Genomic DNA, 13,557 nt, shown 5'->3' with positions numbered 1-13,557 from the left:
TTTCAAATCAGATAGTCAGGCTACAGTTACTTATCGAAATCACTTTGCGTTACTATTTTCTCTTGTAACTATATTAGACTTCCTCTCCTCGTCTTGGGGAGAGTCTATGAGACAGTATCAGCAGCGACAGAAACAATGGCAGGAGAAGCGCATTTTGTTACTGGAAAAACAGAAACTATGTTGAGTTTTGCTCACCAAGTACGATTATTATAAGCGGCTTTGAGCTTGTTTTTTTTTTTTAGTCGCTTGTAGATTTAATGAGTCGTGGTTTTTGGGCTTAATACATAAACCCAGAATTTGTCTGGCATTTTAGTTGGACTCTACCTGTCCATCGTTTTCCGGATGATCCGTCCCGCTGTCTTTGCTAATGTCAAGTTAATATGTCACCTCTGAATGACTTCAAGCTTTGTTTTGCTCTGCAGAAAATAGCAAACATCGAAACTAATAGGAACAGCGCAATAAAGGTGAAAACAGCCACGAATGAACGTGTTTCACAGGTGGCAGAGTGTTGTTGTTATTAGCGGCTGCGAAAAGTAACTGAAATTGTCACTTTCAGTTTAACTTTGTTACTTTCCAAATCAAGTAATCAGTTACCCAACTAAGTTACTTTTTCAAGGAGTAATCAGTAATCTGATTAAAGTAACTAAGCCATCACTGCCTGTGTGTCTTCTGTGTGGAGAAAGTTTGGCTGTAATGAAAGAATATAATCTCAGAAGGCATCAAACTTCTCAGAAACACACAAAGACAAGAAATGGACATTACAGAGCAGCACAATAATGCATTTTCAGTTTATAGTGCATGCACTTTAATTTATGTATTTATCTTGATATTAACAAACATTTAGGTTTTCAAAACAATAACAGTTTTTGCTGTTTGCCTGTTGAAAATGTTTTCCTTTGAGGTTACTGGCAGTCATAATAAAACATTGCTTTGTTCTTTTAATGTACAGAACATGTTACTTTCTTTGAAGGAAGTTTGTTATTGTCTGTTTGCCGGTTGAAAAATAGTTTCACTTGATCCATAAAAAAATATTGCTTTATTAATTTTATTATTAAATAATATACACTGTGTTAGTTCTTGGTCCAATAGGCTTTGTGCAATCATTTCAGTATGTGTTAATAAACGTAGACACAAGCCGGTCCTCAGCTTGTAGCAAATTTGGATTTTTGGCCCTTGGTGTATTTGACCTTGATATCCCTGAATTAGATGAATGAAGGTAATAGTAGCAAAAACTGACCAGTAATTTCATATTGACACATAAAGCTATGCAATTTTTATAATTTGGATAAGCTTCCTTTGGGTCCAGCAAAAGGGTGAGAGTGTGTCTGCAAGGGGCCAGATGGATTCTACAGCTCTTGGGGGAAAAGCTGTTCCTTGGCCATGTGGTTCTGCTCTTTGTACACCTGTACCGTTACAATACAACTGGCTTTCGTTTGCAGTCTGCCAGTGTATATTAGATCCAGGTTTGATAACTGATTCCTCTTGATGCACTGGCCAGTTTTCACCATTTTGACCAAATCTTTTTTTTTTTCCTGGTCTGTGCAGTTGCCGTACCACACAGTCATACTGAGGCAGAAAATGCTCTCTAGAAACTTTTTTTGAGGAACTGAGGAGGGAGTCAAGCCCTTTCAGTTTCCTTCAATGGGTCTTCATCAGAAAGAAGGTGTTCAACGACCAGATTAGGTCAGAAGTGATGTGGATGCCCAGGAATTTGATGTTGTCCACACACTCCTCCACCTTTTCTTGAATTGTAATAAATAATCTATACTTTCCTTCATCTCAAACCAAGGCAATGCACAGTTTAGAATCCCTCACCCCCCAAAAAAATTAGGTGGGTCAACATTTAAAAAATATATTTATTTTGTTCAAGGGAAGTCAACAAGTTCTAAACCAAATGTTCCTGTTTTTCAACCAAAGGAATGGTGTCACACTGAATTTAACATATCCACACACCATTAAACTCACATATTTTAATGACACAAGAACAAAAATGCTGTCACTGCTTTCTAAAGCCCTTCAGGATGGGATAAATGTTCTCAAAGGCTTCGTAGATCTCTGCACGTTCTTTAGCTCCTGAAAATTAAATTCACAAATAAAAAATATATAAATAAGATTCTGTAACAAAGTCAGATCAACTTTTAAAAAATTTTATACGTCAACGCTTAATGTACAAAAATTCTTGGTAGGTCAAGAATTTTTGTCTCGTTCACAGCAGCGTTGTGTGAGAACCCTGCTGTGACCTTAGCAAGAACAACTTTTACATTCAAAACAATCAAATTAAAACAAATTCACTTTGTTCATAGATCACAAACTAAGTATTCTGAACTAAGTTTATTATGAATTAGTTGCTATTCATATTCCATTTGAAATCAAGTTAGAAAATGTATTTTAGTTCATGCACCAATCAACTTTCAGCACCTTCATTGTCTCCCATTTTCTTTGGTCATGTGAGCTATATTTTAATAAAGTCGAACCATACCAGAAGTCAATCTGGAATAATTTGCACATCTTGGGGAAAAATGTGGTGCCATATTTTACGCATATGTTGGCGTGTATAAAAATTAACGTGGCATGAAAGTTTGCGTGAATGTACTTTTTACCTGCTGTGAAACTGTGGCAGCCACGACAAAGCTGAACAACATTTAATAACATAAATAAAATAAAATGAATGAACATGAATGTACACTTGAATGTAAATAGTAAATTTCTTCTGTTTTTGTCAGATGAAAATGTAATGCCAAAGCGCATGAAATACATCTGCAGGATCACTTTCATTCCCACTGAAAAAGAAAAAGTGGAGTTGGATCAGCAGATTAATTCCAAACAGCTCAGGTTTGATTATTTTAATGTTGTCAAATTATGTAGTCAACAATCACACTTAGATAAGAAGATTTGCAAAGGGAGCCAGGTGATTGTGGAGCGTTTTGGATCTGATTGACAACATCATCAATGGAAGGATTCAGATGAAGCATTTGTTCAGAGACCATGCTGGGAAATGTTGTTGATGGTATATTAGTGTTTTGGTTAAGCCAGACTGATCATCCTGGAGCACTGCGCAGAACTTAAAGAAGGATAGATATTAATAGAAAACCCATAAAACTGATAAAAATAATAATAAAAAAAATTACAGCCAGAAAGTGTAACTAACCCCTGAAAGCTAAACCCTGCCCATGGCAGAGACATGGCTGAGTGAGGGGACGAGCAGAGGGATGGGTGGAGGTGTGATCAGGACGAAAGAAGTACTCGTCAACTTACTCACTTAGAAAAATTGATAAACATAGTGACAGACTCCTCTCGTGATTTTTCTTTTTTTTTTTTTCAAAACAACTAATAGTACATTTAGTAAATCTTATACTGTGTGGAGCAATGCATTTACATTGTGTAAAAAATTTATAAAGCAAGGAAAGAGTTGGCTCCAAGCTTCTGGCTTGTTTATGTTATAGCAACCGCTAACACCTGACCGAGCAACTGTCATGATAGCTGGAGATAAGCACCTACTATGCAGGGACAGAGCTTTAGGGATGCAGGCCTCTATCACGCCTGATGAGAGCTGGAGAAGGCTGGCCCTCTCCTGATGAGCATACAGGTGATACGTACACCAAGCTGAGTTCGGTGTATGAATATAAAGCCCCTTTTCCACCGGCTCTGCTTTGCTCGACTCGCTTTCCGAGCATTACCACAGGATTTCATTTTAGGCTGGCCCTGCTTTTTAAGTCCCTGCATCGTCGGCCCTGGGTCCACCACCGGCCGTGCCGCCGCAGACGGCGCAACATGTCAAAATTGCTGCAACACTGCAATCGCGACCTGCTGCAGGCACCGCGCCCTGCTGCAGCCACCGCGCCCTGCTGCAGCCACCGCGCCCTGCTGCCAGCCATCGCGCCCTGCTGCAGCCACCGCTAAAATGTGAAACCATTGATCTCGCCTGGAACACAGCTGGAGATAGGCACCAGCACCTCCTGACCCCACTAGGGACAAGGTTGTTAGAAAATGAATGGATGGGGGAAACCATTGAAAGTTTGATTGAAACTAGAACCAGTCAGATTGGAAGAAATACGGCTTTATTTTTTCTCAGTGGACTTGAACATCAGATGAATCATAATTAAACATATTGAGAAGTGTTAATGCACTTCAACTCTGTAATTTCCTATAATTTAGCCACATTGTTGTATGTATTCATCTTGATATTAACAAACATCCAATAAGTTCGTACCACTGCTAAATCACTTTAAGTAACTTAGATTCAAAACTTCAAAATATTTGTGAGATTGTCATCTTTATGGCCTCTCAAGATGGCACTCATATCCTTACATCTAGAGAAGTGATGTTTACATTCCAAACCTCTGTAGAGAAGATGAATACAGAAATGTATTGCACTTTTACCACTATTACTTGCCACGAAACCTCATTTTTATTTGTTTTTAGCTAGGAAAGTAGACCTTACAGCTTCATCTATTCCCACAGTTCATCGAGAATATTTATAGTTTAAAATTTGCTCCGGAGTTTATGAAGTAGAATAGCTTCGCTAACAGACCAGGAGAGCTGTCAGTTTCACGGGCGATGGGAACGTTCTCTCCCCCCCTAACTGCAGCCTGATTTTGGCAAGTCACTGTCATTTTCCGCTACCTGTTATCTGTTTGTAGCAGCTGAAAGTGAGATATAAAGTGTATACGGTAGTTTGTTGCTTGTAGCAGAATAGAAAATATATTTTCTCTTATGACATATTTATATCTTATTTAGTTAATATTGGTAATTTTGTAAATTGCGTCGACAGTCTTTCAATTACTCCCAGTGTGTCTCGTCTCTGTGATTACCTTCTGCGTATTTAATCCCACCTGTGTCCTTTGTTCTTTGTTGGGTCCTTGTCAGATGTGTTGTCAATCCATTTGTGTAGCCTGTTGTTTCCAGGGCTGAGCCCAAGTCTTCCGCTCTACTGTGCTGCCAGGTTTTTGGACTGTTTTGGATTAACTTGTTCACTTTTTCACCATTAAATCACCACTTAATTCATTCTACCTGGGTCTATCACGTCTGCCTCACCACCTCACCTCATGACCGAATCGGTTAACTGCATGACTCAATTATTATGATTTGATATTTGAGATAAATATTTTTTAATCTGACGAAGGTGGCAAACAAGAATCAAGCTTCACTGGTAACAAAAAAAGTAATTTGTAGCGATAAATTATTTTCTATTAACTTAAGCTTTTTACAATCAATAAGAAAAACGTAATCCCATTAATTTTAAGGTGTTTCTACTTTGAAATTACATTTCCTTATTTAGGAACATATTGACATCTGTTAACATTTGTCCCAGTTATAAATGGTAAAGTAATTTCTGTGTCAAATTGGACAATTTATTGAAATTCACAGAAGCTGAGTGATGACATCATCAGGAGTGCCCTGTTCCAATTGGTGAACTAGCGAACTGTGTCCTTGCAAACTCGGTAAGAACGGACTATCAACTGTTCTTGCGGGTACTTCTTGCCAAGAACACAAGAACGTACTTGCGTTCTTGAGCATTGAGAAACAGCCATAGTAAAGTGCTGCGATATACACTCAACAAAAATATAAACGCAACACTTTTGTTTTTGCTCCCATTTTTCATGAGATGGACTAAAGATCTAAAATTCATTCCAGATAAACAATATTACCATTTCTTTCAAATTTTGTCCACAAATCTGTCTAAATGTTTGATAGTGAGCACTTCTGCTTTGCTGAGATAATCCATCCCACCTCATAGGTGTGCCACATCAAGATGCTAATCTGACATCATGATTAGTGCACAGGTGTACCTTATACTGCCCACAATAAAAGGCCACTCTGAAATGCGCATGTTTGTTTTTGCTTTACTGGGGGTCTGGGGACTCAGAACCAGTCAGTAGCTGGTGTGACCACCATTTGCCTCATGCAGTGCAACACATCTTCTTCGCATCGAGTTTATCAGATTGTCAATTGTGACCTGTGGAATGTTGGTCCACTCCTCTTCAATGGCTGTATGAAGTTGCTGGACATTTGTGGGAACTGGTACACGCTTTCGGATACGCCGGTCAAGCACATCCCAAACATGCTCAATGGGTGACATGTCCGGTGAGTATGCTGGCCATGCAAGCACTGGGACATTTTCAGCTTCCAAGAATTGTGTACAGATGCTTGCAACATGGGGCCGAGCATTATCTTGCTGAAACATGAGGTGATGTTCATGGATGTATGGCACAACAATGGGCCTCAGGATCTCAGGATCTCTGTGCATTCAAAATGCCATCAATAAGATGCACCTGCGTTCTTCGTCCATAACAGATGCCTGCCCATACCATCAACCCACCACCACCAGGGGCCACTCGATCCACAACATTTGCATCAGCAAAGCGATCACCCACATGACGCCACACACGCTGTCTGCCATCTGCCCTGAACAATGTAAACCGAGATTCATCCGTGAAGAGAACACCTCTCCAACGTGCTTGATGCCATCGAATGTGAGCAAGTCTGTTACGGCGACGATCTGGAGTCAGGTTAAGACCCCGATGAGGACGACTAGCATGCAGTTGAGCTTCCCTGAGACAGTTTCTGGCAGTTTGTGCAGAAATTCTTTGGTCATGCAAACCAATTGTTTCAGCAGCTGTCTGAGTGGCTGGTCTCAGACGATCTTGGAGGTGAACCTGCTGTCATGTTGGATTTTAGTTTTTTTTACCCACATGCAGGCCTCAAACAACAAGCCATGAGGATTAAAGTTCAAAGATTTATTTAACAGCTTTGTAAGGGTGGTGAGTCCGGGTTGTCCTCTGAGCTGGAAAACAGAGGATCGGCTCGGGTGCTGCTCGGAGAGGGGAGAGGTTTAGAAAGGAGAAGGACGGCGGGATCGTGGCAGAGGAGGGAACGAGAAGGCTTACGGGTCGTCGGGGAAGGAGGGTTGCTGAGGGAGGTGGTAGGAAGTGTTGGTGAGGAGGTCCGGCGAGGTTTTAGGGGCCGAGGCGGCAGGCAGATGTTTCCGGTCAATCCGTAGTCAGCTTGGCAGTAGGGCAGATGCAATTCCTGGCAGGATCCAACGAGACGTCTCCAATCTGTGGGAGAACACACAAAGCTTACTAGATTTTCTGTGGACCTGAGACTTAACAAGACTTGAGGTTTGACTCTGACCAACAAGTGGGACCATCGAGCGATGACTGGTTGCGCCACCGCTCCTTAAGAATCCTGCCGCCCATTGTAAGAGATCCGCTTCAGGTGCGCTTCAGATGCGCTCCCACGAAGATCGTCTATTACAAGAACACCCACACCAACCAAAATCCTAACACCTGCAGGATGTGGAGGTCCTGGGCTGGTGTGGTTACACGTGGTTTGCGGTTGTGAGTCCGGTTGGATGTACTACCGTATTCTCAGAAATGCCTTTGGAGATGGCTTATGGTGGAGAAATTAACATTTAATGCACAAGCAACAGATCTGGTTAACATTCCTGCTGTCAGCATGCCAATTGCACACTCCCTCAATGCTTGCGGAATCTGTGGCATTTTGCTGTGTGACAAACCTGCACATGTCAGAGTGGCCTTCTAATGTGGGCAGTATAAGGTACACCTGTGCACTAATCATGATGTCAGATCAGCATCTTGATGTGGCACACCTATGAGGTGGGATGGATTATCTCAGCAAAGCAGAAGTGCTCACTATCAAAACATTTAGACAGATTTGTGGACAAAATTTGAAAGAAATGATAGTATTGTTTATCTGGAACGAATTTTATTTCTTGGAGTCCATCTCATAAAAAATGGGAGCAAAAACAAAAGTGTTGCGTTTATATTTTTTGAGTGTATTGATAGTTTTCTCCTCGGACCACATCAATCACAAAATAAACATCAAGCCTAAAACCATACTACTGCAACAGACTAAATGTTCTGCTCTTTGTGTTGGAAATAATATTCAGTGGTTTTTTTTGTGGCATTGTTGTCAGTTGCTGTGGTGCTCTCATAGAGAGCCAGAAAGAAGTGGTTTTGAGTTGTACTTTAATGTTTTTTTTCCAAAACATTTTGTGCTGCTGTAGAGCATAGCAAGAAATTAATAATATCTAACTGTCCAAGTTTGATGGAGTTTATGGAACAGCGGAAGCGCGGCTATGGATGATATGCAGAGAAATAGTCTTTTTGCCCTCCATCGTTGTCAGAATTTGCTCATGTAAACAATAACATGCAGGGGGTATACAGTTGTATATATGATTAAGTCGGTGCCTCACCACGTTGAGGCACTGATGTTGAACCACGTTGGTTGTTGTCCCTCTTGTAATGTACTTCAAGTTCCACTACTATATATATATGAACATAAATATAAATACCCCATGTCAGATATTGTTGCCATGTGGAGTTAAGAACTGTAAATGAGCATTTGCTGACATTTTATTCTGCAAAAGTAATATTTCTCTTGATTTGTGTATAATTTTTCATTCAACTTGCTGTCAGTGAGCAATACTCAGTGAAATGTTTTCTTACTCAGTGCATGACATCAATACATTATGGGTGGGGCATGTCCAGTAGGTGATCAGACAAAATGACCAACAACTGGAAAATCTTTGGACCGGGGACAATAAAATGAAATCCCAAAATGTCAAATTTTGTCACAAGTCATCATGCCTCAGATATCTCAAGTTATGTCGGAGCATGCCATTGGAATGTTGAGTGAAGGGACGTCCACCAGAGCAGTAGCTGCACGACTCAATGTCCATTATCAGACCATAGGCCATTTAAGAGTTTATTTCCAACAAACTGGCACGACTGCAAATCAACTTTATCCTCACAGGCCACATGTGATCACTCCAGCACAAGATCGCCACATCCAGCTTGTCCATCTGTGGGATCGGCTCAGACCAGTGACACACACAGCTGATGAGACTATTGATCTGCAATACAGATGCATCACACCTCAGATTGTTCCTAACCGCCTACAAGAAGCCAACCTGGACAAAATCAAATTCCTCAACCTGACCCTTATCGTGTTCAAAGGACTGTCAATCAGCTACAAATGGTCATACCATGATGTTGTCATCGTAGCATGATAATAACGTGGTATCGTGGCCATATGAAGATCAATAATTACTGGAAATATATTTTGAGTTTCTGTATATATTGTGGAACCCAAATGTTCATGCACTCTTTTATTTGACATGGGGTGTTTTATATTTTTGTTCATTGTACATATGTATATATATCTAGTACAGTAGATACTACCATACGCATTAAGTCCGACCAAACTTTTCTCGTTTTTACTAAATGCCTGAAAGCTTTGTCAAAACATTTTATGGAGACTTTTTTGTAACTATCCTCATGTTCAGAAGTTATCACACATTTGGACATTTAGTCAGGGATAATCATCTTTTAAACTGTGATTTGAGTCTGTGGTTTTGGGCATTTTTCCACAGGCTTCTGACACATTTGAGTTAATTGGAGTCTGACCTATTGATGTGTTTTAAAGCCACAACTTAAAGGGATCCAAAATTAGTTGTAATAATCAACTTATCTTGGAAAATATCTATATTAGACATAAAAACAATAAAGTAATAATATTGTAGGTTATTTAGCTTTGATAAATTTTAATAAAATATTTTGACAGAAATGTCGTTCACGCTGCAATGAATTCTGGGTAAATAATGTGTAATGGTCCAACTGCTTGGCTCCTCCAGCCAAACAGTGATGAGTAATGTTATTAGGCCTTTTTAATTTGAACTGGAGCGTGTTCAAATAGATCAGGACATAGAAATAACAAAAGGCGATGAGGAAGAGAACCAAACAGAGGAACAGGACAAAGTTGGCCGTAGGAGCTGCAGGTCTTTTGCTGCTGCTGGTACCTTCAGCTTTGTAAATGAAACAATGAATGACACTTACCTGTCGTCATCCACAGTGATATATGAGGTACTGGTTAAGCCATAAAACATACTTCCACTAACATATGCAAGTGGTGGTCAAGAAATTAGAATATCATGAAAAAATTGATTTAAATCAGTAATTGGTATATGTATTCGTTAAATACAAACTGATATATTTCAAAAGTTTATTTCTTTTATTAGTGACAACTAATGAAAACTCCAAATTCAATATCTCGGATAATTAGAATATTGTGAAAAAGTTACCAGCGAAAATGCCTGCTGCTACACACTAGTCAGATAATTAACTCAAAACACCTGCTAACACTTTTAAATGGTCTCTCATTCCAGTTCTGCAGGCTACACAATCATGGGGATGACTGCTGACCTGACAGTTGCTCAAAATATGACCTTTGACACCTTGCACAAGAGGCCAGGACACAAACGTTATTGTTAAAGAGGTTGATTGTATATAGGGCTCTGTGTTGAAGCAGGCGAGGCAAAGAAAAAGATGTGGTCCAAAAAAATTGCACAGGCAACAGGACTAAACACATCTTAAAGAGTAGGACTGCATAATCTTATTGATGTTATTTTTCCTTGTAAAGTATCAATTTTTCATTTGTGAGTATCAATATGTTAAATCCTACTCCAGTCACTTGTGTTCCAACTTGCACATACACATTAAACATGGCATGTAATGAAACAACTAATTACAACTAATTAATGAAATAAAACAGATACATTTTATTTTCCAATATAAGTGAACAAGAAAAAAAAGGTTCCTTTTCTGCATAACCGAAAAAACAAAGCCACACAATTAACATTTAACCCTCTCAGGCTCAAATTACTTGCAAAGACTGGCTAAGTTGTTGCAAATCTGAAACACCTGCCTGGAGAGGGTTAAACATGGCAAATGTATAACAAAAGCAATATTTATTGCATGAGTATTGCACCATGAGTTCAATTAATTCAGTCCAAGTCTATGGAACAGAGAGTAGGCTGCAGCTGGAGTCGGTGCTTCAAGAACAACCACACGCAATATGAGGGTTTGTTGTACCATGTTATCTGCTGGTGTTGGTCCATTGTGTTTTCTTAGGTCTAAGATCAATACAACCATCTACCAGGACATTTTAGAGCATTTCATGCTTTCTGCTGCTGCCCAACCTTGTGGAGACGCGCTGACAAGCTGTCTGCTATCTGAGAGCTGCACAGTACAGAGGATCGTAATTGAGTTTAATGACAGGGAACGCCGGGAATACAAGCGTTAGGTTTTGACAGTGAATTAGCAGTGATGCCAGCAGCTTGTTTCTCTGAAGAACAGACAGTAATGAAGAAAGAAGTGGTGAAACTGGTCAGAGTTCTGAGCTGCAGTTTTGTGCTGACAGTGTAAAAACACTAAAACTGCATAATATTTGCTTGGTGTGATGTACATTTTCTTTTTCTTTTTTCTAAAAATCGTAAAGTTTATACTTGGCAATTGGTTTACATCATTTTCCACATTACTTAAATCAAAAGGATTACACATTTAAAAAATTAAAGTGGAAGAATGTAATTATATTTATATGTTTTGGCCCCAATAAATTTCTGTAAGACAAAATATTTTGTCAGAACCAGAGGTGCTGATTCATTTAATGCAGGGGTGCTCAAGTCCAGTCCTGGAGAGCTGCCGTCCTGCAACTTTTAGTTGCAGCCTTACTCCAGTAGACCAGGCTCAGCTATGAACAGGCCTGGTAACGAGTCATTCATTTGATTCAGGTGTGTTGGAGCAAGGATGCAGCTGATAGTTGCAGGATGGTAGCTCTCCAGGACTGGACTTGAGCACCCCTGCTTTAATGGTTCTGATATCTGAATGCCGCTGCAAACATCAGAAGAGAGCTGACCAGTCTGGAGAGTCTGGATAAGTTGATTGTTACAACTAATTTTGGATCCCTTTAAGTTGTGATTTTAAAATACATCAATAGGTCAGACTCCAATTACACCCCATATCACTGGGGTGCCACACATCAACCAGTTAGAGAGAGAATTGCCAGCGGAAAATGCTGTAAAATGTTCCAAAAAGAAAAGAGATCTTAAAGTGATATGTCCTTGTTTAATTATGTGGGAAAAATCCCAATGGAGGAAAACCCGAAGCAACCCAATCATTAACTAAATATGCCAGTATGGATTATTTGGAACCACTTCTTCAAGTCATCATTCCACCCCGCAAGCTGTAGCTTGCAGTAAAACGATATTGCCACATTTAAGCTGTGATATCTGGCGTTAGCAAATAGCTAACATACACAAATGGCAATTGCAGTGTGCAGTGGAAGTCGTGCACATAATTCACGCAAAGCCTCATGGGAGCTCAGAATGAGATGAATAGGGGCAAAAACTTAAGATAATACCAAGGGCTCCTGACCGACAGGGGACCCTCCAACAAAATAGTTTCTTTTTTCTATAAAAATAGAAAAATAAATTGGGGGGCCTGTCAGTAACAAAGTTAATCAAAATTGCAAGCAGTGTCATACATCCGTGGTAGCTCAGCACCACTCTGGGCTCCTGGCAACTGTGGGAGATCTGGCAACGCCACCCGCCAGCCACCGCAAATGCTCTCATGCGGGTCCCTTTCTGTCAGATGCGCAGATGCATTAGGGTTCGGCATCTAATATTTCCACAGTAGCAGCAGCAAAACACCAGCTCCTCATCTTCATCACCTCTTGTGATTTCTAAATTCCGATCGATTTCAACACGCTGTTTCAATTTGAAAAGGCTTACTAACGTCACTGTTTTGGCTGGAGGAGCCAGGCAGTTGGACCATATGACTTCATTACCCAGAATGCACTGTAGTGTGAACATGACAGAATTTGTGACAATATTTTGTTAAAATTTCTAAAAATTGAATAAGCTACAGTATTATGACTGTATTGTTTTTCTACCTAAAATAAATATATCCCATATAAGGTCTATTATTGGAACTAATTATGGATCCCTTTAAATCTGGTTTCTGTTCAATCAGAAATCTTTGGAAATGTTTATCCAGATATTTCCAACTCGGAACCCTACCAGTTTCTCCCTAACCTCGCTTGGCCGAATCTGATTTAGGTTTTATGATGAGAATGATCGTTTAATATTCTATATAACACTGTCTCTACTGTTTTCTATTATGTACTCCAGGACTACATAAAGGTCGGTTCTGGATCACACCAGACCCGTACCACAATGAGGACAACATTCAAATTGGTCGGGAGGTCAAGATTAGCTGCCAGGTGGAAGCCACACCTTCAGACGAGCTGCAGTTCAGCTGGCTAAAGAATGGCCGGCCGTTGAAGAGCTCTGAGCGAATGGTCATCACCCACACTGACCCTAATATCTCACCAGGAACCACCAACCTTGACATAATTGATCTAAAATTTACAGACTTTGGCACCTACACATGTGTGGCATCACTGAGAAATGGAGGAATCCCAGAGATCAGCATTGATGTAAATATTTCTTCAACCACAGGTGAGATACTTTCTGGAATTATGATTTGGTAAATAATTTTTGCCACCAAAATAGTCTCTGTTGAACCCGAAACTGTTTTTCCAACAGTTTTGGGTTGGAAAAACCCAAAACGTACAAAGATGCTCCACTAAAAGATGACGACCTTAATGTCCTTCATGAGACCATGTACAGTTAGGGCCAGAAATATTTGGACAGTAACACAATTTTCGTGAGTTGGGCTCTGCATGCCACCGCAT

General features: G+C 40.0%; 1 protein-coding gene across 5 annotated transcripts in view; it reads left to right on the top strand.

Annotated features, from left to right (window-relative positions):
- Window positions 1-13,557, top strand: part of LOC129357367 (MAM domain-containing glycosylphosphatidylinositol anchor protein 2-like) — a 94,454-nt gene that overhangs the window by 33,706 nt on the left and 47,191 nt on the right. For all 5 annotated transcript variants that reach the window (XM_055026662.1, XM_055026661.1, XM_055026660.1 and 2 more), the window contains one exon: window positions 12,992-13,321. In XM_055026662.1, the coding sequence (XP_054882637.1) occupies window positions 12,992-13,321 (330 nt within the window). The remainder of the gene's footprint in view (window positions 1-12,991; window positions 13,322-13,557) is intronic.

The sequence above is a fragment of the Poeciliopsis prolifica genome, unplaced genomic scaffold (assembly GCF_027474105.1).
Source record: "Poeciliopsis prolifica strain line A6 unplaced genomic scaffold, Auburn_PproV2 SCAFFOLD248, whole genome shotgun sequence".
Lineage (NCBI taxonomy): Eukaryota > Metazoa > Chordata > Actinopteri > Cyprinodontiformes > Poeciliidae > Poeciliopsis > Poeciliopsis prolifica.
Note: the sequence above shows the minus strand (reverse complement) of the source record. Positions and strands in the feature narration are given on the sequence as shown.